This window comes from Tupaia chinensis, unplaced genomic scaffold (assembly GCF_000334495.1).
Source record: "Tupaia chinensis unplaced genomic scaffold, TupChi_1.0 Scaffold000116_1, whole genome shotgun sequence".
NCBI classification, from domain to species: Eukaryota; Metazoa; Chordata; class Mammalia; order Scandentia; family Tupaiidae; genus Tupaia; species Tupaia belangeri.
Genome location: NW_006159580.1, coordinates 1434932 through 1461484, shown reverse-complemented (window position 1 = coordinate 1461484; position 26553 = coordinate 1434932). Strand labels below are relative to the sequence as shown.

The 26553-nt window shown below is 41.6% G+C and overlaps 1 protein-coding gene across 2 annotated transcripts in view; it reads right to left on the bottom strand.

The window, feature by feature from the left end:
• ILRUN (inflammation and lipid regulator with UBA-like and NBR1-like domains) overlaps nt 1-26553 on the bottom strand; it is a gene marked incomplete in the record, with an annotated part of 119891 nt that overhangs the window by 57802 nt on the left and 35536 nt on the right. For both annotated transcript variants that reach the window (XM_027770210.1, XM_027770209.1), the window contains 2 exon segments: nt 1-140; nt 10714-10868. In XM_027770210.1, coding sequence (XP_027626011.1) covers nt 1-140; nt 10714-10868 — 295 coding nt within the window.

The window sequence follows — 26553 nt, the reverse complement described above, 5'->3', positions numbered from 1 at the left end:
TCTGCTGGGGCTGCACATCTGGACGCTGACATCTGCAATCTCTTGGGGCTCTAGCGATCTCACCATCACCATGTTCACATGTCCAAATTGGTCTCCCCCGACATATTTAAGACAAACCCCTGGAGGCCAGGCCTCTGCCCCTGAGTTCAAGCAAAAGAAAAAAATGTTAGACAATCAGTGATCCTATGCTGGGTGCGGTTTCTTACAAACTGTAGAAGCAGCCTTCTTCTTTGTCTCACATACATACAAACCTACCCACAGATCCCTGAGCTTTATAATGCCTCACGTGATAGATCAGGATCAACAAAACTTCTGACCATCAGTCTATCTTTATGGGACCAATAAGTCTAACCCTATGAGAATGCACATATGCAAAATCAAACCAGCTGCTCAAGAAGAAATGTGTTTTGGGTGACCCGGGAAAGGACACACGTTATGCTGAATCTAAGGAACTGACGAATGCTGTCTGTGCAGAGCCATGGAGTGAAGCACGGGCCCACATCTCTGGAGTCTGCTTTCTCTGCTCAAGTAACACATCCATCATCTTCCCTGGAAATTTTTAAGCTGACAAAGTAAAAATATATCTGATCGTTCCAGCTTTTCTCTTGAAGAAAGAGGAGGAAACATATAAGAACTTCTACAATACTAATCTCACTTTAAAATTGCCTTTTTTGGGGCCAGCAGGTGGTGTGGTGGTTAACAGGAGCTAGACTCCCACATGGCCAACTGTGGCTCAGGTCCTGGACCCAACAGCTTGAAAATCATGCCACGCACGTGTGTGCACATGCTCGAAATCCCAAGAGGAGAATAGAGGAGGAGGGACTACGGCACAGTCATCCCCACCAGAGAATGATCTCTCAATTTTCCTTCTCACTGTCTCTCTCTGGCAAAAGCACATGCCCTATGGGAAAAACCTTAAAAAAAATTGCCTTCTGCCTGCTATATGACATTTTCTGGGGAGTCCTTAACTATGAAATACCCAGGCTCAAGAGACTCTGCAAACACAAGTAAAAGTCCAGATACCAGGTTCAAACAATGGTGGAGAAATTACGAACAAGGGGTGATCTCCTCTAATAACATCAAAGAACTGTGTGCTCTGAGACCAGCGGTTGGCGTAATGGCTATGTCGCTGGACTCCCATGTAGTCGACCACGGTTCACGTCCCGGACCCGGGGGCTTAAACTCACGCTGGGCAGGTGTGCATGTGTGCCCAGGATCCCGAGAGGAGGACGGAGGAGAAGGGATTGCGGCGTGGCCATCCCCCCTGGGGGGGTGATTTCTCGCTTTCTGTCTGTCTCTCTCTGTCTGTCTGGCGAGTGTACGCACTCTATAGCAAAAACCTCTCCAAAAAAAAAGAGAACTGTGTGCTCAGAAGCAATGGCATCAGTCAGAGGTGCCTGTGCAAGGGGAAGAATGGGGTATGGAGAAATGGTTTCGGTGGAATTCTTTTCCTTCATTGGAAGTGACGAAGTTCTTATTTGGTACCTACTCCTGCGTCCTATTTTCATGTAAATGATCTAAAATGAGAAACCTATGGGTGGACTAGTTACGACTAGTAGAGTGGTGCGTGTAGCCATACACTGGATACAACCTTGCCTGTGAGGTCTCTCCAATATGCGGTAACTGATATATTCCTTTTTTAAAAATTATTTTTACTTAACTTATTATTATTATCATTATAATTTTTTTAAATTTGACTAGAGAAAGAGTGAGAAAGCAAGCTGCCAGGTCCGAAACTAAACCACAGCCAGCCATGTAGGAGAGTCCAGCGTCTTTAACCACCAAGCCACCTGCCCACTCCAATATATTCCTTTTTAACTGTAAACAGAAACTTCTACATATCCTTTTTGGGAATATATATATACGTATTTTTTTAATTCACTATAAAAATAAATTACTATGGAAAAGTGGACATGACAAAGACTCACAGGACAAAGGGTGCTTACAATTTATCTCCTACCAGCCAGGACTCTAGGATACCTTAGTTCCTTGCTCTGGAAGTGCCAGGCTGGTTTTGACATACCTGATGGCTCACTGCTGGAAAGGAACTAAAGAAAGAAAAGCAACCAGAATCCTGTTGAGATCTCAGCTCAGTTATGAACTGGGCCCTCTGTGGCCACTAGGTCTTAAGGGGTAGCAGCTGAAGCAGTGGCCACTAGGTTTTGGCACACCCTCTTTTAAAAACCTGCTGGTGGGCCAGTCAGTGGTTAGAGCAGCTGGATCCCACATGGTTGACTGTGTCGTTCAAGTCCTGGACCCAGTGGCTTGAAAAGCGCTGGGCACTGTGTGCATAAGTGCCCAAAATCCCAAAGAAGAGGGAAATGGAGAAGAAATTGAGGTATGACCACTCCCCATGGGGGGATGCTTTCTCACTCTCTGTCTGTCTCTCTCAGACAAGTGCATACACACTCTGGCAAATTAAAACAAAAACCAAACCAAACCACCTGCCCACAAAGTGCCCTCTTAGTGTTATAAAAGGCAATCAGGTGAAATGACTGGGTGATATATTAGCAATCTGTGTACATTCTGTTTTTCATCTCTGGAGCCTTGGCATGGTATTTGTCTTAGGTCAAGAAAAACAGTAGCTGACATGAAGCTACTTAGAAACGTCAGTCTCTTTAAAAACCAAAATCTAAGAGAGAAATTATACTCCTATAAGGCTGAATTTATAATTGTTCTTTAAAACACACATATACAAAATATCTATAACAAGACAATGTTTGTTTAGTGAAAAACCCAAGAATGTATGTTTTTTTTTTTTTGAGAGATTTTCACTATAGGGCGCGTGCGCTCGCCAGACAGAGAGAGACATTAGAGACAGAAAGCAAGAAATCACCCCCCAGGGGGGATGGTCACGCCGCAATCCCTTCTCCTCCATTCTCCTCTCGGGATCTTGGGCATGCACGCACACGCGCCCGGCGTGAGTTTTAAGCCACCGGGTCCGGGACACGAACCGCGGTCAACTACGTGGGAGTCCAGCTACATAGCCATTACGCTAACTGCTGGTTCCCAAGAATGTATGTTTTTGAACTTTCAAAAAAAATAAGGTAAACCAAAACTGAGTGAGAGAATGACTCAGCTGTCCTGGGCAGACAACCACAAACAGCAGAGATGGTTGGGTCTGTAAGATGTGCAAAAGAGGGAGCGTTACTGAAGTCCATGGAAACTGAGTTGGCTGTAAAATAGCAAATGGGTAACATGCAATGATTTTGTTAGGGTCCTGCTCTTCCTGGTAATCCTACTGGTATCAAGTACTGCTCAATCTGGGCACTTGGAGAGTCTCTTGAAGAAAACAGTGAAGGGTTATCTACCCTCAGCTCTGAAGTGTTAACTTGCTATGATGTGAGTAAATAATCATCTGCCTTCTGGGAGCTGTTACACACACACACACACACACACACACACACACACACACACACACACACCTTTTCTTACAATCACAACTGTTAGGTCAGATAACCCTGAAAAAGATACTGATGGCTGAGGGGAAAACTGTTGAGTGGAGGACCTGGCTAAGCATACCTAAAATGCAGAATTGAGGGACCAGTAGGTGACATGGTGGTTAAGGCGCTGGACACTCCCACATGGCCGACCATGCATCCCAGACCTGGTGGCTTGCTTTCCCTCTCGCTCTCTATCTGTCTCTCTCTCTCTCTTTCTCTCTGGTCAAATTAAAAAAGAAGTGAATGAATAAATAACAAAAAAAAAATGTGGATTGGAGATGTATGATAAATAGGGCTTTAAATCAAGTCTCAGTTACAAATTGGCTTAATGGAGTAAAGATCTAGTGAAGAGAAAAGACTAATCTATTTTTTATTTTTTGAGGTTTTTTTTGCTATAGGGCGTATGTACTCGCTGAAAGTCAGAGAGATAGAGAGTGAGAAATCATCCCTGGGGGATGGCCACACTGCAACCCTTCTCCTCCAGTCTCCTCTCTGGATCCTGGGCATGCACACACACATGCACCCTGTTTAAGTTTTACGTTGCCAGGTCTGGGACTCAAACCATAGGTGGCTACATAGGAGTCTAGCAATATAACCATTATGCCATCTGCTGGTCCCAAAACTAATCTGTTTTATGACTTTCCATGTTAAGTCTAACAATCAAGTATTAAGATTAATGCTGGGACCAGCAGTTAGCATAATGGCTATGTCGCTGGATTCCCATGTAGTCGACCACAGTTCGAATACTGGACGCAGTGGTTCATGCTGGGTGTGTGTGCATGTGTGCCCAAGATCCCGAGAGGAAAATGGAGGAGAAGGGATTGTGGTGTAGCCATCCCCCTGGGGGGTGATTTCTTGCTTTCTGTCTCTGTCTCTCTCTGTCTTTCTGGCGAGTGCACATGCCCTATAGCAAAAATCTCTCAAAAAAAAGAAAAAGAAAAAAAAGATTAATGCCATGATTTTGTAGTGATCATAAAATATTACTTTATGTTTAACACAACGTAAGTGAAAGTAAAATCATAAAGGCCAGCTGTGGCAGCACAGCAGTAATGCAATGCTCCAGATGCTGAAGCCTCCTGGAACATTCTCTGGTTCATGTCCTGAGGTCTCCCTGTACATAATAAGGACATATATGTACACCCATGATCCTGGCAAGCCAGGACTGGGGGTAGATTGACATAAAGACCCTGTTGTGTGGGTGTGGGTGTGTTTCTAAAAAAAAAAGAAAAGAAAAACAAACAAACAAACAAAACTTGGCGATTTTGATACAGTGGAGTGCACCATACAAATCAAATAGAAGTCAAATCATTCCAGAAAACTTGGGGCTTTCTAGGTCTAAGTGATGACACAAATAGTTTGGAGGCAGTAAAGAACATCCGAACACCACTACAGAAGACAAATATTGAAAATCTTCTTTTAACTTCTCTGATTGTGGAGACTTCACTTCAAATTAAGCTCCATGAAAGCAGAGACCTTCAAACTTTCTTCCCCGCTCCCCATACCTAATAGATTGACTTGAACAAAATAAAATGTGTTGAATAAAAGAACTATCTTCTCTACAATCATCCCGAAGAATAAGGTAGAAAGTTAACTATTTTAATGAGCCAAAAGAAAAATGTGGAAAATAGTTCTTCTTTCTCAAGTTTTTTTCCAAGTCTTGTCTTATATCCATTTCTATGCAATTAAAAAAAATAATAATGATCACTCTGGATCAGCATGCCCAAGGCACACTCTCATAACGAGTCAGAGAAACATCAGGGTTTAACATTTGGCTTAACATTCGCTGCAGCTGGGTAACAAAACATGCTGTTGTAACAACTTAGAAGCTATAAGTGTTGGTAAAGAGAATTCTGGGGACCAGCAGATGGTGTGGTGGTTGCATCACTGGACTCCCACCTAGTCCACTACGGTTTGTAGACCCAGACTTAGCGGCTTAAAACTCACACCAGGTGGGTGTGCGTACATGTCCCAGATGGGTTGCATACATGTCCAAAATCCTGAGAGAAGAATGGAGGAGAAGGGACTGCAACGTGGCCATTTGCCTGGAGGATGATTTTTTGTTTTCTATCTCTCTGGCAAGTGCATGTACCCATTTAGCAAAAATTTCTCTGAATTAAAAAAAAGAGAGAGAATTCTATTTACTCATATGTTTTACAGGGACATTTTCAAATTGTGACTTTAACCTCCAATTAGTATTCCTAAGCTCCAAGTACTTTTATAGTGATAAAAGTTTGGATTCAGGGATCAGCAGGGGACATGAACATCAAGGCACTGGATTCCACTTGGCCAATTGTGCATTTCGAGTACCAGACTCAGTGGTTTAAAAATCACTCTGCACATGTATATGTGCATACCAAAAATCCTGATAAAAGACTGGAAGAAAAGGGACTGTGGCATGGCCATCCTCCCTGAAGGTGTTTTCTCACCCTCTGGCAAGCACACACACCCTATAGCAAAAAAAAAAAAACAAACAAACAAACAAAAAAAACCCTAAAAAGGAAAAATTTGGGTTCTGCGATGTTGCATCTATGTTACCAAATGTCTCACTTCTGGCAGTTCTCACCAATCTCATCTGCTGTATATCCCAGTGACCAGCACACCTAGAACACAACAGCAGAGAGGAGCTCCTTCAGTGAGCACTTGTCTCTTAGGAAACGTTATGAATGAGAGTAAAAGAGCCAGAGGAGAAACAGCTGAGGCCTGTCCTACTTCTGTATTACGACTCTATTTCCAGAAAGGACTCAGGCCAGATTAGGATGACACCAAAGAGCCAGTGCACGTGCATGCTCTCTCTCCCTCTCGCTCCTGCTACCCAGTTATAGGAGGCCAGTTTCTCCTTCACCAAATGGAAATAATTCTGCTTATAGAGATAAAACTACTTTACAACTGGATGAACAATTTCCAGAATAACAAATCTCTTTATGCACAGCCCCTTGACAGATAAAGTCTCTAGGAACTACTGCTCAAGTTTTTATTTATTTTTTTAGAAAGATTTTTGCTATAGGATGCATGCATTTGCCAGAGACAAGAGACAGAAAGCAAGACATCGTCTCCCACGGGCAATGGCCACAGCACAATCCCTTCTTCTCTTGGGAGTTTGGGCATGCATGCACACGTGCCCAGCCTGAGTTTTAAGCTGCCCAGTCCAGGTCTCGAACCACGGTTGACTACCTGATGGAGTCAAATTAAGTAACCGTTATATCATCTGCTGGTCCCCTGCTAAAGTTTTTACAGAGGTGTTCAGGCTAACACTCTTTTACAGACTATAGTCTTAGAAGCCGTTTTAAGCCGAAGTTACGAAGCAAAGGCAGGAGGAAAAGGCAGGCCTATAAATACAGGTTTTTCTAAGTCAGGTTGAAAAGCAGGTTCTTTGGGGTTCTGATCTCACATTCTAGTGATTAAATATCAACCTCCCCTAAACTCATAATAAACCCAAGGAACTGTCTAATGAGTGAGTAAATATATAAACAGGCTTTCTAAAATAGAAAAAAAGGGTTATTCTGCAACAAGGTAACTACTGAGGACATTTTAACATTCTTTTTTTTTTTTTTAAAGTTTTTACTGTTTATTTAGGACAAGTCTCAGCCCGGCCTGAGGGTCCTCGCCCTCAGAAGTTCTTGGAGACGATGCAGTCGGCCTTGGAAACATTCTTAACCTTCAACATTTACAAACAAACAGGGACCAGGACGTGGCATAGCAGTTCGGGGTGCTAGACTCCCACATGACCAACTATGGTTCAAGTCCCAGACCTGGTGGCTTGCTTTCTCACTTTCTTTCTCTCTCTCTCTGTTCCTCTCTACTCAAATTTAAATAAAGTTAGATAAAATAAGTCTTTAAAAAAATAAAAACAAACTCACAGAAAGACCATTTTCAGTATCAGAAAACAAGGTACTGGCTTAACTTTAAAACTTTTGAAGTAGGAATACTTTCAAACAAATGTAATTCATAAGAAAAAAAATTTCATGTGCAGATTTCAAAAACTTTTTCTTTTTTTTTTTTTATAAGTTTGCTATAGGTTATATGTGCTCACCAGGGGGAGAGAGAGTGAGTGAGAAATCACCCCCTAGAGTGGATGGGCCAGCCCTCAATCCCTTCAATCTCCTCAGGATTTTGGGGGCATGTATACACACGCCTGGGTGTTTTTTAAGCAGTCGAGTCCAAGACTTGAAATGCGGTTGACCAACCACTATACTGCTGGATGAACCTCTAAAGCTTTTTTTTTTCCATAGGACCCACACACTTGCCAGAGAAACAGAACGAAAAATCACCCCTCTCACCACACCCCCACAGGGAGCATGACCATGCTGGATCTCACATGGTCAACTGCATGGTTTGAATCCAGGACCTAGTAGTTTAAGAAACATGCTGGGCTTGTGTAAGTTTTTACAGAGGTGTTCAGGCTAACACTCTTTTACAGACTATAGTCTTAGAAGCCGTTTTAAGCCGAAGTTACGAAGCAAAGGCAGGAGGAAAAGGCAGGCCTATAAATACAGGTTTTTCTAAGTCAGGTTGAAAAGCAGGTTCTTTGGGGTTCTGATCTCACATTCTAGTGATTAAATATCAACCTCCCCTAAACTCATAATAAACCCAAGGAACTGTCTAATGAGTGAGTAAATATATAAACAGGCTTTCTAAAATAGAAAAAAAGGGTTATTCTGCAACAAGGTAACTACTGAGGACATTTTAACATTCTTTTTTTTTTTTTTAAAGTTTTTACTGTTTATTTAGGACAAGTCTCAGCCCGGCCTGAGGGTCCTCGCCCTCAGAAGTTCTTGGAGACGATGCAGTCGGCCTTGGAAACATTCTTAACCTTCAACATTTACAAACAAACAGGGACCAGGACGTGGCATAGCAGTTCGGGGTGCTAGACTCCCACATGACCAACTATGGTTCAAGTCCCAGACCTGGTGGCTTGCTTTCTCACTTTCTTTCTCTCTCTCTCTGTTCCTCTCTACTCAAATTTAAATAAAGTTAGATAAAATAAGTCTTTAAAAAAATAAAAACAAACTCACAGAAAGACCATTTTCAGTATCAGAAAACAAGGTACTGGCTTAACTTTAAAACTTTTGAAGTAGGAATACTTTCAAACAAATGTAATTCATAAGAAAAAAAATTTCATGTGCAGATTTCAAAAACTTTTTCTTTTTTTTTTTTTATAAGTTTGCTATAGGTTATATGTGCTCACCAGGGGGAGAGAGAGTGAGTGAGAAATCACCCCCTAGAGTGGATGGGCCAGCCCTCAATCCCTTCAATCTCCTCAGGATTTTGGGGGCATGTATACACACGCCTGGGTGTTTTTTAAGCAGTCGAGTCCAAGACTTGAAATGCGGTTGACCAACCACTATACTGCTGGATGAACCTCTAAAGCTTTTTTTTTTCCATAGGACCCACACACTTGCCAGAGAAACAGAACGAAAAATCACCCCTCTCACCACACCCCCACAGGGAGCATGACCATGCTGGATCTCACATGGTCAACTGCATGGTTTGAATCCAGGACCTAGTAGTTTAAGAAACATGCTGGGCTTGTGTGTGTGCATGTCCAAAATCCCCAAAGGAGAGTACGGGAGAAGGAACCGCAGAGTGATCATCCCCCCGGGGAATAATTTCTCTTTTTCCTCTCTCTCCCTCCAGTGAATATACACACCCTATAGGAAAACTGAAAAAAATAAAGGTGGAAGCAAAACTGAAAAAAAAAAGGGGGGGGGAGGTAAAATTAAGAGAAAAAGAAATTAGACAAATAAAGAATATCATACTTTCAACAAGTAGTAATTTCAAGAAAAATAGAAAACATGGCTATTTTCCTTGTGTTATCATGTGACTCCAAACTAACAATACACTGTTATAACCAAAGGGAAAAGGAGCTAATGAAAATTTTACTAAGCTACGGGTATCCTGATTGTCCACAACACTGGGTCAGTTCAGATTCTGAGAGTCTGGTCAGGGATGCAGAGGGTTTTCCTCCAAAGAGGAAGTACTTCCAAATGTTAGAAAAACTAATAACTAAATTTGATACACAGATTATATATAAAAGGCTAGTTTAACCAGTCTTTCCCATCACAAAGAAAGAAACTGTAGAGAATTGAAATGTAAAGTGAGTTAATAAAAGGTTACTATTTTATAGTTTTATGTAAGTCCCCACTGCTTTATACCATCATTCATCAAATTACCTTATTAGGTGGAGTACCCCAACTCCTATACATATGTAGCTTTTTGCCTAGTTTTTCATCTCTCAAAATCTCCCTTAAAGTCCATTAACAAGGAAGTGAAAGAAGACTTTAAGCAGTCAATATAAACTGTCATTTGCTGGGACAGGAGGTACTAACTCCACTTAAATAACAAGTTATTAGTAAAGACTAACAAAAGCAATAATTAAGAGTTACCAAATACATAGACAGTTTTCAAAGAATTATGGTTAACTTCAATTTGTCTTTAAAAAAAAAAAAAAAAGAAGCAGTATATTAAAACAATGTCTTTGGGAATTTTCTCCCCACTAACAATTTCCCTCTTTCCCACTGTGAGCAAATTCCCATACTTCTTATCCTATTTTTCAAGGTGAGACTAATGTCTCAGATAGCCCAATGAAATTTCAGACAGAATCATCCTTGTGACTAAAGAAATGAGCTTTTGAAAGAGCAGATGCTCACAGCTCTTTCAACTACCTTGTTCTACTCAAGGATATACCTCCTTTAGCCTGCTGGAAAAGACTGGAAGATTAATTAGAGCAGAAATAAAATGATGGAGCAGAACTGTACAGATGGAGACAATACCCCACCGTATACAAGCCTAGTTCCTAGTTCCAAATGAAGACTGAATTATGTTCAGATGCCACCAAGTCATGGGTAGCTTGGAAGCATGAAACCTAAATTGTTCTTCCTATACTGGAGTAAGGGATATGTCACCGATATATGGTTATCATGGCAGTACAAGAAAACGCAATTATCACACAGAAAATAAAATTCAGGGCTACATAATCATATACCTAAGCTAAAAATGTTTCCTCCTCATTTCTTTTAATTATTAAGAAAAAGAGGAGCTAACAGGTGGTGTGGTGGTTAAGGATATTGGACTCCTACACGGCCAACCACAGTTCAAGTTCCACCCTGGTGGCTTGCTTTCTCACTTTCTCTCCCTCCCCCCACATCCCTCTCTGGTCAAATTTTTAAAAAATAAAGTTAAATAAAATAATTATTTAAAAAAAAAAAAAAAAAGTAAGAAGGAAAGAACACTGGGTAACTGGGTAAGGGAAGACTGCCCAGGGTGCACTTACCAGAATTCTGGATCCGCCACGTTTTTATAAACTGAGTATCAGGAGGTATTGACTCCCCTTCTCCTATGGTGACATCTTCAACAAAGGACATAGAGGGCACACTTATGTTTGGGCTCTCAAAGTCATAATAGGCGCCAATTGCTGCTTGTAGGTTCCTATAAACAAAGAAAAAAGGCAAAAGACTCAGTCCTGCCTAGAGGATATTGTTCTAATTTTCAAACAAAAGAAAGCCATTGTTTTTTGGGCTGTGTCACAGAACTTGGAGACGCCTAGTATCCGAGTCTACAGAAAGTCATTAATTCTGGCGGAGAAACAACAGGAAAAACAATGGGACCAACAAATGCATGTATCACTGTCTTTTTTGGGTACCCACATAGAAAGTGACAAACAGTACTACCATTAGCACAATATACGGAAATCTGGGAACCAGCAGTTAGCGTAATGGCTATGTGGCTGGACTCCCATGTAGTCGACCGCGGTTCGCGTCCTGGACCCGGTGGCTTAGAACTCAGGCCAGGCACGTGTGCATGTGTGCCCAAGAACCCGAGAGGAGAATGGAGGAGAAAGGACTGCGGCGTGACCATACCCCCTGGGGGGTGATTTCTCGCTTTCTGTCTCTATGTCTCCCTCTGTCTGTCTGGCGAGCACACGCACCCTATGGCGAAAACCTCTCAAAAAAAAAATGTATATATACGGAAATCTGTCACCCACACGAATAAGAATGGGTAAGGGAGAGAATTAAAAGGGAGCTCTTCGGTAACTACGACTTGACTTAAAAGAAGCTCCACTTTTTTTTTTTTCTATAATTATTTATTTTATTCATTTATTTTTTTTTTTTAGTTTGAGCAGAGAGAGAGGGTGAGAATGAGAGAGAGAGGAAATGAGAAAGCAAGCCACCAGATTCAGGACTTGAACACTGGTCGGCCATGTCCAAGTGTCCAGCGTCTTAACCACCACGCCACCTGCTGGCCCCCAAGAAGCTCTACTTTTAAAAATACTTTAATTATTTAATTACTTGAAAAAGCAAGCTATGCAAATGATTTGAAGTTTCCATGAAAATTAACCATCTTCTCGTCTAAACACAAACATACACATACATGTATATACATGGGATAACTATATTACTCTCTTTAATATCCTTCTAGAATTTCCTTATGCACATATAAGAAAATGTAATATAAATTCTTATTCTGCCTTTTTTTTTATACAACTGGTAGCATAAACAATATACACTGCCCTTTGTTTTAGTTTCATAACACTGTACCCTGAAAACATCTCTGTCAGTACATAGAGTATGCTCAGGCCAACCAGGGGCCTGGCAGTTAGGGTGGCTAGATCCCACAGAGAAACTATACAGTTCAGGTCCTAGACCCACTGACTTGAGATAAATAAGCCAGGTACATGTGTGTGCATACACAAAATCCAAACAGGAGGGAGAAGTAGGGGGAAAGGGATTGTGGCATCACCATTCCCCACAGAGGGTGCTTGCTCACTCTGCCTCTCTGTCTCTGGAGAGCACCACACAAAGACAGCCGCTTTGGCAGCTGAAAAAGGTGGCAGGAGTTGGGGGGGGGGTCAGTACCCCAAGGCTCCCCTCTGATATTGGATACATTCTTAAATAAATGTGGTTATGTTATACATCATTTTAATGCATACTTCTCTATTATTTTTGCCTACTGCTTCCTATTTTATATGTATCTTATACAAATGATCCTAGACAAAAGGCAAATTTGAGCAATTTTCTTATTCAAGTTCAAAATAGGTTGTGTTAAGCAGTGGCGCCAACTCACATCAACAACCAATTTGGTCCAGGAACTGCTAACGAATGGACAGTGCAATGGTAGTTCAAGACATTTTGCAAAGAAGAGAAGCTTGAAGATGAGGGGCCTAGTGGCTGGTCATTGGAAGTTGACAACAACCAATTGAGAGCAATCATCAAAGCTGATCCTCTTACAATTATACCAGAAGCTGCCAAAGAACTCAATGTCAACCATTCTCTAGTCAGTCAGCATTTGAAGCAAATTGTAAAAGCGAAGAAGCTCAGTAAGCAGGTGCCTCATGAGCTGACCCAAAATCAAAAACATCGTCCTTTTAAAGTGTGATTTTCTCTTATTCTCTGCAACAATGATGAACCATCTCTGGATCACGCTGTGATGTGGAATGAAAAGTGGATTTTACATGATTACAGGCGATGACCTGCTTAGTGGCTGGACAGAGAAGAAGCTCCAAGGCACTTCCCAAAGCCAAACATGCACCAAAAAAAGGTCATGGTCACTGTTTGGTGGGGTCTGACCCACTACAGCTTTCTGAATTCTGGTGAAACTACGTCTGAAAGTACGCTCAGCAAATGGATGAAACGCACTGAAAACTGCAACGCCTGCAGCGGCACTGGCCAACAAAAAGGGCCCAAATCTTCTCCACGACAATGCCCAACCACAGGTCACATAACCCACACTTCCCAAGTTGGAAGGAACTGAGCTATAGAGTTTTACCTCATCAGCCATATTCACCTGATCTCTCTCCAACCAAGTTTCACTTCTATAAACATCTCAACAACTTTTTGCAGAGAAAACACTTCCACAACCAGCAGAATGCAAAAGATGCTTTTCAAGAGTTCATCAAATCCCAAAGCACAGATTTTTATGCTATAGGATAAACTTATTGAGTAGTCGGAAAAGTTATGATGTGTTTTGCTATGCAAAAATGCACTACTTCTGACAACCCAGCATCTCTCATTGACAAAATTAAAATTAATTGTAATGGTTCCTATTTTTTTAAAGAATTATTTCCTTTGTTTTATTCATCATTATTATTTTATTATATATATTTTTTATTTTGACCAGAGCAAGAGACACAGAGAGAGAGGGAGAGAAAGTAAGAAAGCAAACACCAGGTCTGGGCTTGAACCATGGTCGGCCATATTGGAGTCAAGTGTCTTTAACCACCATGCCACCTGCCAGCCCCCCCCATTTGATTAGTAAAGATGTAAATTCATGATCCAAAACTGCAATTCCTTTTGCACCAACTTAATAACTAGCTGATTTTTGTGTTTCCTTCCAATCTCCAAGTCTTCCACAAATAAGTTAAAACATATATAGTTGTATATACATATATCTATGGTGTGATTTCCTTTAAGAGATATTACTGGATCAAAAGTATATGTTTATGTTTTAAAAGATACAGCTAAGGAACCAGCAGTTGGCATAATGGTTATGTCACTAGACTCCCACATGACCGCAGTTTGAGTCCTGAACCTGGTGGCTTAAACTCATACTGGGTGTGTGTGTGTGCATGCCCAAGATCCCAAGAGGAGAATGGAGGAGAGGAGATTGCACTGTGGCCACACACCCGGGGCGGGGGATGTCTTGCTTTCTGTCTCTCTGTCTGTCTCTGTTTTTTTCTGGTGAGTGCACATGCCCTATAGCGAAAACCTCTCAAAAAATAAGTAAATAAAAGATACAGCTACATGGGACTAGCAGATGGCATAGCAATTACACAGGTGAACTCCCACATGTCTGACTCTGGTTCAAGTCCTGGACCCGGTGGCTTGACTATCACACCGGGCACAAGTGCATGCACGTCCAATATCCTAGAAGGAGAGAGGAGAAGGGATTGCTATATGACCATCCTCCCCTGGGGTTTGACTTCTCACTTTCCCTCTCACTGTCTGTCACCTGTCTGTCTGTCTCTCTCTGGCAAGTGCATGTGCCTAAGGCAAATAAAGATACACCTATGGCCAGCAGATGGTGTGAAGGTTAAGGTGGTTGGATCCTATATGGCAGACTCTGTGGTTTGAGACCCAGATCCAGTTGCTTGAGAAACACACCAGCAAGTGTATGTGCATCCCCAAAGTCCAGAGACGACAATAGAGAAGGGACTGCAGCATAGCCATCTCCCCAGGAGCTGCTTTTTAACTATTTCTCCCTCTGTCTTTCTCTACTTAGCTGTATGTCTCCAGCAAGTACACTCCCTACAGCAAAACAAAGGTTTTTTTAAAATCTGAATTACTTTAAAAAAAAAAAAAGATGAGGACCAGCAGGTGGCGTGGTAGTTAAGGATGCTGGATTTCCATATGGCCAAATGGGCTCATATCCAGGACCTGGCAGCTTGCTTTCTCACTCTCCCTTTCTCTCTCTCTCTGGTCATCAACTGAAATTTAATAATTCTTTCTTCAATGAACTGTGCACTAATGACCCCACCAAGAACATAAGAGGTACCTAATTCTCCTATTTGCTCATCAATAGGATCTTTCCAACATTTTGATTTCTTTTTTTTTTCTTTCTTTTTTTGGAGAGGTTTTTGCTATAGGGCGTGTACGCTCACCAGACAGACAGAGACAGAGAGACAGAAAGCGAGAAATCACACCCCAGGGGCGATGGCCACGCTGCAATCCCTTCTCCATTCTCCTCTCGGCATCTTGAGCAAGCACGCACACGCGCCCAGCGTGAGATTAAGCCACCAGGTCAGGGACACGAACTGTGGTTGACTACATGGGAGTCCAGCGACATAGCCATTACGCTAAATGCTGGTCCCCTTTGAATTTCTAAAAATTAAAAAAAAAAAAAATTCAGGTGGGTTTTTTTTTTTTTTTTGAAAGTTTTGCTATAGAGTGCGTACACTCACCAGAAAGAGAGACAGAGTCACAGAAAGTGAGAAATCACCCCCCCAGAGGGGATGGCCACACTGTAATCCCTTCTCTTCTCCTCAGGATCTTGGGCATGCATGCATACATGCCCGGTATGAGTTTAAGCCACCGAGCCCGGGACTCGAACCGTGGTCAACTACATGGGAGTCCAGAAACAGCCATTACGCGAACTGCTGGTCCCTCAGTGAGGTCTTAAAATGCTTTTCTCAGGCCAGTACCTGGCCGTGGGAGCTGGATTCTCATGACCAACTGCATGGCTTGCAACCTAGATGCAGTGGCTTGAACATAGTCACATTGACTGCGCGTGCATGCATGCCCCAGATCCCAACAGATGGAGAAACGGAGGAGGAGGGACTATGGTAGAGGGTGCTTTCTCCCCTTCCCTCTCTGTTGCTCTGTGGCAAGTACACGTTCTTTGGCAAAATTTTATTCATTTAAGAGAGTTTTGCTACAGGATGTGTGTACTTGTGAGACAGAAAGTGAAAAATTACTCCCTGGGGGGCATGGTCATGTCTCAATCGATTCTCTCCATCATGGGCATGCATGCACATGTGCCTGGTGTGAGATCTAAGCTGCCGGGTTCAGTACTTGAACCATAGCCCACTATGTGGGAGTCTAACGACATAACCATTACACCATCTGCTGGTCCCAACATTTTATTTTTAATTTGCTGTAGGGCACGTGTGCTCACCAGAGAGAAAGAAACACGGAAAAAATTACCCCCTCAGGTCATGCTGCAATTCCTTCTCCTCCATTCTCCTTTGGGGATCTTGACCATCTATGCTCGCGCACCAGCCATGTTTTTCAAGCTGCCAAGTCCAAAACTCCAACTGTGCAGTTGGCCATGTAGGATCCAGCCTTAACCATCAGGCCACTGGTTAGCCCCCTCTGGCAATATTTTTCTTTTAAAGCTAAAATATGCTTCTCTCATTGTAAGGCAGATTGAGTATCTTCTTACACGCTCATGAGCAATTTGTAGTTTCTTTATTTGAAGCACTGTTCTGTAAATGTTTGTGTTCTTTTCAATTACTCACAAATTCCTTTTAGTCAGAGGAACTACCAAGCACATAAACCAGAGTCCCCACTTGAACAGAATCACATGACTAACAGCTTAGTTCATCAGTGTCAAACACTGAAGGCCACTAAGGGGTTTAAGTAAGCTGTGTTTATTACAGAGATCAAAGAAACTTTTGGTAATTACCTTGACTGCTTCTCTTCTAGTCTTACTCAAACAGGTGACATCACCCCCAGTTCCCACAGAGATAATAACCCAAACTGCATGTTTGTTTCTAAACATAACCCAATCATAAGCCAATGGATCCAGTGGGCTTTTAATTATGCACAAGCATACCATGAAATAAGCCTGATAGTTTACAACTGCTCAATAGATATGCTATTACCAGCAAATACTTTCCCGCTGGGGGACTGCCTGCTCCTGCTCCTCCAGGTGTGTGCAGTTGCCAGAAAGAAGGGCTATACTTAGAACAGCTACCTTAGGTCAAGCCTCCGCAATGGTGGCCTGTCGTATTAGTCAACGACTGGAATTACCACAACACCAACTGCATGCCTGTTGTGCATGTGCCTGATGAAATTTATATGGCGCAGAAGTAGGCTAGGGGCCAAACCCCACCTTTCTGTTGACTGTTTAATAAGAAAACTTGGACTTTGACTGCCTAGCAGTTTCCTATTTAGCAAACAGAAACACAAAGGGAAGAGTATGTGACTGGTAGAACTTGGAAAAGTTGGGCCCCTACCATCCACAAAGGCTTAGAAGTACAAATGGGGTCTGGCAGATGGTATGGTGGCTAGGAGCACTGGACTCCCACATGGGCTGAACATAGTTCAAGTCCTGGACCCAGCAGCTTAAAACTCACACACACACACCTGTCTCTGTCCCTCTCTGGTCAAATTAAAATAAATAAAGTTACATAAAATAATTCTAAGGAAAAAGAGAAGTAGTACATCTGGACTCAGTCTTTCACTTAGAGATCATGGATAAAAGAAAAGAAAAATAAGCCTAACTTGCAATTTGTTGTTCTTGAAGCATTTCACGAACATTTTAAGTCCCTTTTTTGTAAAGATAATTTTTCTGCCACAAGTCTCCAGCAAGTAGCCTGCTGTATTGTTTCTGTTCACTTGGCTGTAAAATATGCTTGGTAGAGAATAAACTATTTGTGCACTCAGGACAATTGCCAATTCTCATCCCTAGCCTGGGTCATATTTCACCCCTGGGCTCTGCCATCAAGACAGGACGTTGAGACCACTGCAGCAGGAACACTAGCAAACAGAAAAGTCAAGCAGAAACACCCTTCCTCAGGTCTCCTTTCACACGTCCTAATTGTCTCACCGCTGAAGCCAAGAAAAGTGCTTATCTGCACCTGTGTTATACAGCTAATTCAGCCAGAGAAAGATTAAGAAACATTTTTAAAGGCCAAACTGAAACTGAAAGTACTGAACTGGAATTCTGGCAGGAAGTTTGAGTGGAGGATGACAAAGCAAATTTATTTCCCAAGTCCAGGCAGAAAGCGGACTTCAGCCCAGTGGCGTTCCAGCCCATCAGGCAGGTACACAACGCCAAATGTGGGGACACAGCTCCTGCGAGTAGGAACAGACCAATTCAGTGTCAGAAAAGTGGACAAGATAGCATGCATTCCCATTCAACACAACATACTCAGCTATTACTGGCCAACAAGAAATTCTACGTGAAATATCACTGAAGTGATGGAAAAGAGAAATGTTCAATCCAGTCTAAAAGTTTAAACTTTCAGATTTCTTGTTTTTACTCGAAAGTTTGAATTTGAGATGGTTAAAAGCACTCTGAAGAACAAATGAGAACAACCTAACTGGAAAAAAGCACAAACACTACATTGTGAATATATCAATACTTAATGTCACAGAAGTGTACACTTAAAATGATTGATTTTATATTATATAGGTATTACCACAATTAATAACTTTTTAGATCAGTATAGTTTTTAGTGTCAGCTCCTAGGCTTGGCTTCGGGGTTGAGCAAGTGGCTAAGCCTGTAGGTCAGCTTTATTTATCTGTGTAACTGTGTTGATAGCACCCATACCTCACTAAACGATTGGCTATGAAGACTGCTGAAGCGGCGTGTGTAAATGTCCTAAGTTGGCAGTCATTCAAAACTTTTTTTCCTCATTACTTAGGATGAAATGCATGTGTGGAGAGAGGGAGCGAGAGCTAGAGAAAGAGAGGCACTCTCCACAAGGCCTGGTCATATTGCAATTCCTTTCTACCAGTTCTCCCTCCTCTCGGATTTGGGCCACCTATGTCAATGTTCAGTATGTTTCAGTCTGACCAGGCCAGGGATTCAACCCATGGCTGCCATATGGGACCCAGCTTCTCTTGAGCAGAGCACGACCAAAACACCAGAGAGCATTACCAAAGCACCAAGCCAACAAATACTTAGTGAATAAGCTGCATTCATCCAAGTGCAAGACACTTGGCCTAGGACTAGAGAAAGCTGCTGGCAAGGTAAGCATGGCCTCTGCTTTCATTAAGTTTATCATTTAGCTGACTGCAGCTAACCAGTGCCATTTAAATAAGAGTAACTACAACTGCCCCTCACCCAGTTTCTCCTCCTTAAGGTGAAAAATGGGCTTGCTACCCTAACCGTTTCTACTGCACTGATAATCGAGTCAAAATTCTTTTACTTGGAGTACAAGCCAAGTCAGTGGAGAAGATTGTGCTGACACTGACATGTGTTCCCTGATAAAATACAATTCTGCTCAACTTTCATTTTATAGAATGAGGCCACTGAGGCAAGGACAGGTAAACGTGTCCCAGGCTGGGCAGTCAATTATTGGAATTTATAGCCATACCTAAAGGCTATTCACAACTTTTCATTTATACCCAGGACTTTTCTGATTATATGGCAATACTCTGAATATCTGATTTTCCTAAAAACATATTACCATCTTTAATTCTATAAATAAATCAGTTGTAACCTCCTTGCTGAACTGAATTCTTGAAGGAAAAGAGATAATCTTGCAGATTTTCATAAACACAGAACATTTATTTTTATACCATGTTACATACCTAAGGCCATAGATCACGAGTATTACAAAGAAAAAACATCTATACTCTGAATATCCAGGAACATCGCCCCAAAACTGTCAGTAGAAAACAGTTAAGAAAACTGGGGCCAACAGGTTGTGTGGTGGCTAAGGGCACTGGACTCCCAGATGGCTGATCGCAGCATGAGTCCCAGACCTGGCAGTTTACTTTCTCTCTCGCTCTCTCTCTCTCTCTCTCTCTCTCTCCCCCTCTCTAGTCAAAAAAAATTAAGTAAATGAATAAAGTTAAATAAAATAATTCTCTAAAAAAGAAAATAAATTAAAGAAGGGATGTCAAAAATCTTGAGTACTAGCTCAGATTATTAGGAAAATAAAATTAGATTATCTGAACAAGTGAGTAACTCAAAAGGATCTAAATTATTTATTAGAAAAAGAAAATTACCATCCTTATTTGGACATCATTTAAAATAGGAAATCAGAAAAATGAATCAATCTAGTCAGGCATGAAGAATAGTATCTTAGGGCTTCAAGCAGTAGCTCCCCTGAACCTCACGTTTCCCTCACCTGTGGGATGCCAATACTTCTAAGGCCGTAAGACCTTCCCATCTCTGAAAGATCAAAAAAGGTCATCTGGCTGGAAAACATTTAGCAAAATAGATGTTCTTACTAAGTTACTATGTTCTTTTCAACAACAACCTGACAGAAATCTAACAGAAAAGCCAAAAAGAAGGGCCAAACCATATACTTGTAACTACCATAAATTTTAAGGCCTGGGCCAGCTCTGTGGCCTACTGGCTTACAGAATCAGATTCCACATGAGCCAGCTGCAGTTCAAATCTCAGCCCTGGCAACTTGAAAAGTACCTAGGGCACGTGTGCACATGCCCAAAATCCTAACAGGATGAAGACATGGAAAAGAGGATTTGAGGTGGAACACACCCCACTGAGGGGTGCTTTCTCCCCTCCCCTCTCTTTTTGTCTCTCTCTGACCAGTGTGTACATGCACTCTGGCAATTAAGACCTTTTTTAATTTTTTTAAGTTTAAGAACAATTTCATTAAAACAGAAGAGTTACTACAAGTAGGGGATGGGAGATGGGCTAAAGATGACTGTCGATATTTTCAAACCTAAAAAGTAACTCATGGCTACTATTCATATGTAATGACAGCTAGAAAAAGAAATAACTTGTGGAAGATTTCATTCAAAGAAGAGAGAAAGTTCATCACAACATCTGTCTGTTTCTTAAAGTCCCAAGTTCAAAATTGTTTCTTCTCTCCTTTTATTGAACATTTACTGATCCATTAATTTTATTACTTTTTACAACTGATCCTTTCAACTAACATCTGCAGCTGCATGTTTTTCCAAGGGAAACATTAAGTATTCTGCCACAGAACAGAAAAACGGTGGCATTGTTCTACACTTAAAGAGATTTAACAACAAAATGCAAGATATGGTCCTTGACTGGATCTTAATTCTTTAAAATAAAGGCCACTCTCAGTGGCGTAACAGCACATATTGCTCTGTGACAGGTTGAAGCTATATGAAAAGATCCCAGATTTGTACCCACTGAGTGTGTGTGTGCGTGTGTGTGCATGCAACCCCCTCCCACTCTCAGAATAAAGAAATACACTGTAAAAGAAAAGTTGTGAAAGATACATTTAGGAACAACTGAAGAAATAAAATACGGACTGAATATTTTTCGCAGAAGAATCTTGTTAATTAGGTAGTAAGTCTGTAGTTACACAAAAGAATGTCCTTATTTTTAGAATATGCATGCTGAAATTTTAAAGACAATGGATTGTGAGTCCACAACTTTCAAATGATTCCAAAAAATCTCAGAGAAAGCAAGTATGACAAAAATACTGACCACTGTTGAATCTAGGTGGCAAGTATACACATATGTGACAAGGGTATATGTACTCTTTCTGAATCTTTAGAATTTTTCTGCAGGTTTGAAAAGTTTTAAAATATAAAAGGTAAATTTAAAAAAAAAAAAAAAGCCATTATAACCATCCTGGGAACATGAAGGAACTTCGGGAACATCAGAGACCTAATGATGATAAGGCTAATATGCTGAGAATGAGAGGGAATTAATTGTGGTGTCCTAGATAATACAGTTCAGCAACTAAGTTATGCAACCCAAGGGCACCTTACCTTGTATATTCTTGTAATTTGATGTTAAAATTTGGTTTTTGCAAGGGAAAAAAAGCAAATTCAAAGTACACAGCAATTTTACACTGGTGTTGTAAGTGCTTTTGACTAACAGCATCAAACTATTGATTATTTTGCCTTTTTGAAAAATTGAGGTGAGGGGCCTGCAGATGGCATGGTGGTTAAGGCGCTGGACTCTCACACAGCAACCACGGTTTGAATCCTAGACCTGACAGCTAGCTTTCTTTCTCATTTTCATCAAATTAAAAAATAATAAATAAAATTAAATACTTCTTTTTTTTTCTGGAGAGGTTTTTGCTATGGGGTGCATGCGCTCACCAGACAGAGAGACAGAAAGCGAGAAATCACCCCCCAGGGGGGATGGCCACACCATAATCCCTTCTCCTCCATTCTCCTCTTGGGATCTGGAGCACGCATGCACACGCGCCCGGCGTGAGTTTTAAGCTACCGGGTCCGGAATGCAAACCGCGGTAGACTACATGGGAGTCCAGCAATACAGCCATTACACTAACTGCTAGTCCCAAAATTAAATAATTCTTAAAAAAAAAAAAAAAAAACTCAGATGAAATTCATATACTTAACCACTTAAGTAGTACTTAGAGTATCTATGTTGTATGTTACACAGCTACCACCTCTAGTTTCAAAACTTTTTCATTATCCCAGACCCATGAAGCATTCATTTCCCATTTCTACTTCTACTCATCCCCTGGCAATCTTTTCATCTGTTTTCTGTCTCTATGGAATTGCCTGTTCTAGATAGTTCATATAACACCAGTCATCTAATATTTGAATTTTTATGTTTGGCCTAATGTTTTCCAGAGTCATCTAAGCCGTAGCATGTATCAGTATTTCATTTCTTGTTATGGCTGAATAATAGTCCATGTATATACCACATTTTGTTTATCAAGTCATCTGTTGATGGTTGTTTCCATCTTTCGGCTATTATGAGTAATCAGAGAAAAATGTATTAATTCAGTAAAATTCTACAAGACAATGCAATCTAATCCTATCTGGCTCCCCAGAGAGGAGATATGACATACAAGAGATGAATAAAATTTGATTAAGCAAAACCTTTTCTGCCTAAAGCCAGGGATCTGAAACCTTTGAGTGTCACATAGTCAGATCCTTTGCTGAATTCCAGCAACTGAATTCTATTAGGTTATTGGGAAAGTCATGATGTATTTTTGCACAGAAAAATACATCATGACTCTCCCAACTACCAGTGGTGTGGTGGTTAAGGTACTGGACTCACACATGGCTGACCACAGTTCAAGTCCCAGACCCTAGCGGCTTGAAAACCACACTGGATGTGGGTGTGTATATGCCAAAAATCTTGAGAGGAGAAGGGATTATGGCATGGCCATCCCCTGGGGGGTGATTTCTCACTTTCCCTCTCTGTCTCTGGTGAGTGTATGTGCCAATAGCAAAATAAATAAATAAATAAATAAATAAATAAATAAAGGGTGGGGGGAGAAACTGTAAGACTCTGACAAATCGAATGTAGACAGTCCATTTCAAATACTCAGAGCAAGTCTTCTCATAAATGTCACTCCTTTCCCTCATTATAAAATATATGTGACCAAAAAATGCTGCTGGCGATGAGGGGTAACATCTAAAGAGTTCAGAATGCTCTAAACCCATAATTTCTTCATTTTTCTTTCAATTGCCAGAGGGCGCATGCACTGGTCAGAGAAAAGATATAGACAGGGAGAGGAAGAAAGCACCACACCCCTACCATGAGCAATACTACACCTGCACCCTGCTACACCTTCTCCTCCATTTCTTCATCCTGCTGGGATTTTGGGGACTTGCACACATGACTGGTGTGTTTTTTAAGCCATCTGGGACGAGATTCAAACCACAGTTGGCCATTTGAAATCCAGTCCCCTTACCACTAGGCCACAGGGCCAGCTTGCCCAAACCCAGAATTTTCTATTCATGGCCTGAGAGACAAAACTTTTTAATTTGGAAAGCTAGGTAGAATTACGGAACTTGACTCAGCCCTATTCTCCTTAGCAATCTTGGACACTAAAAACTCTTAATTTCTGAGTCGTCAGAAAAAGTCATGATGCATTTGTGCATAGACATTCATGACTTTTTCCAACGACCCAATATATTGAATCAGCTGTGGCCTGGTGTTTAAGGACGGTGGATCCAACATGGCTTACTGTTTAAGTCCAGTCCTGGACACAGAGCCTTGAGAAATGGGTCAAATACCTGTGTGTACCCAAAATCCCATGAGGAGGGAGAAGGGACTGCAGTGTGACTATGACCCACGGAGGGTGCTTTCTCTCTTTCCTCATTTCTCTCTCCCTGCAAGTGCACACATCCTCTAGTAAAAATAAATAAATAAAAGGAAGAAAAAAGTCTAATATGACTGGATTGGTTATTTATCAAATGCAATACCCTAAAATGAAATGAACAAATAGTAAACTAAAGTTTTAGAGCATTCTATCATCAGTAGTCTATAATTATTCACCCCTAGTCAAACCCTAGGTTAAAACAAAGGGCATCTTACTGGAATGGGAAAGAAAAAGTAGTATGGTCTCTGGAGCCACCCGCAACCCTGCCCCTCTCCATGTCTCCATATGCTAAAGGGCAGCCTATCTGGGGCGTCTTCTCAAGGGCAGCCAGTCCTCCGCCAGCAAAACGAGTAAATGGGTAAATGCAAGACTTGCTGATTTTCTCTCAAGGTCCCACCTTGCAGAAGATGGTGCAAGTATGCTCTATATTCTTTGTGCTTATATCCCCGGGGTGAAACCAGTGTCTGGCATATAGAAGGTGCTCAAGAATTATTTGTTAAAAGGAATAAACTACTGACAGAAATAAATATTTTTGCTCTCTCTCTTTTTTATTATGGTCCCCCCCTCACCATTTACACTACGACAGGATGGTGGTTGGGGCGCTGGTAGGACAGTTGGCCCACAGACCGCAGGATATAAGAAATGTGCATGGTACCAGTCAAGACCAAACTAGGGAAAGCACGGCTATCATCCAAAGTCCTTCCACTGCTAGAATGGAGCACTGGCAACACTAAGTCACAGCACCAATAATGGACCTGAGCAGGGGGTCATCCTCCACTAGGTAAGGGGAAAACCACAGAATTTGTAGTTGTTACTTGTTTAGGAACTGCGCTCACTTCTGTGTAGGATACTTAGTAAAAAGTGAAATGGAACCCGGAGTTGGCATGGGGTTGGGGTACCAGGAAACTGAGAAATGGAACTTAAAGAGTTTCTCACCTATAGTACCTTATCTATAAATTACACATTTGAGAGGCTTTGGAAATGCATGGTTTTCTTCAGTAGAGATACAAGACCACTGCAAATACTTAGATAAAACATATAAAAAGAAACCTGGAGGTATTTTGAGTCCTTGATCTCAGCTACTCCTGAAGCCCAAACACATTCTTGTCCTTGGGTTCTGTGTAACAGCCACATCCTTAAACTCTGCTTTTAAAAAGCATTACGTAGTTGGAAGTGAGTGTGTTACTTACAACCTAATAAGTCCAGACTAATTCAAGTTGAAAAGCATTCCAGGAATAGAGTCTCAATACCTGGTGCAAAAGCTATTAAAAAGGCAGAAGTGAGGACCAGCCAGTGGTATGGTTGTGCAAGCAAGTAGATCCCAAATGGCCAACTGCACGGTTCAAGCCCCAGACCCAGCTGTTTGAAAAACATGCCAGGCACGCATGTGTGCATGCCCAAAATCCCAAGAAGAGAAATGGAGAAGAGGCTGTGGCATGGCCAGCCCCATGGTGGGTGTTTCCTTACCTTTCTCTCTGGTAAGCACACAAGCCCTGTACAAATTTAAAGGAAAAAAAAAAAAAAAAAAGACGACAGAAGAGATGGTGTGGGTAACCCACGAGGGACGGTTCTGGGTTCATGACCAGAGTCACGTGGGATGCACACATGCCTATAATCTAGGGCTGGCTCAAGTTAGAGGTGGACCACAGTGCCTATCTCTCCGCCTCTCTTGGTCATGGAACATGTATATAAATAAACTTGGGGGGTGGTGGTGAAGGAAGCTAAAATGTACTTAAACCTATTGATTGATTCCATTTCTTTCTTTTTTTTTTTTTCTGCTACAGGGTGCATGCGCTCGCCAGACAGAGAGAGACATAGAGACAGAAAGCGAGAAATCACCCCCCGGGGGGATGGTCACGCCGCAATCCCTTCTCCTCCATTCTCCTCTCGGGATCTTGGGCATGCACGCACACGCGCCCGGCGTGAGTTTTAAGTCACCGGGTCCAGGACACGAACCGCGGTCGATTACGTGGGAGTCCAGCAAAATAGCCATTACACTAACTGCTGGTTCCCTTGATTCCATTTCTTGAGAACTAAAAGAAGTTCTCAACGTAAACACCCATAACTGCTTTATTCACAACAGTCAAAAGATGGAAGCAAACCATATATCTTATCAACAGATGAACAGATAAACAAAAGGTAGAACATACATACAATGGATTATTATTTAGTCTTAAAAAGGAAATTATGACACCTGCTACATTATGGATATTGGAGGATACCGTACTAAGTGAAATAAGTCAGTTACAAAGGTCAAATACAGCATGATTCCACTTTTGTGGGAAATGGGACGTTATTATTTAATGAGTATAACGTTTCAGAGTTTTGCAAGATGAGAAGAGTTTCACAACAGTGTGAATATACTTAACACTACTGAACTGTACACTTAAAAATGGTTAAGATGGGAAATATAAATGTATTACAGTACTATTAAAAACAAACAAAAAAAACTTAACGCAGACGGAACCAATATGGGGTCAGGCCAGTAGGTGGCATGGAGGTTAAGACACTGGATCCCACATCTCTGACTGCATGGTTTGGGTTCCAGACCCAGGAGCTTGAAAACATGCCAGGTATGTGTATGTACATGCCAAAAACCAGAGAGGAGACTAGAGAAGAAGGGGCTGAAGTGTGGCCACCCCCCTCCGCCGCCAGAGTGATTTCTCTTTACCTCTATCTCTCTC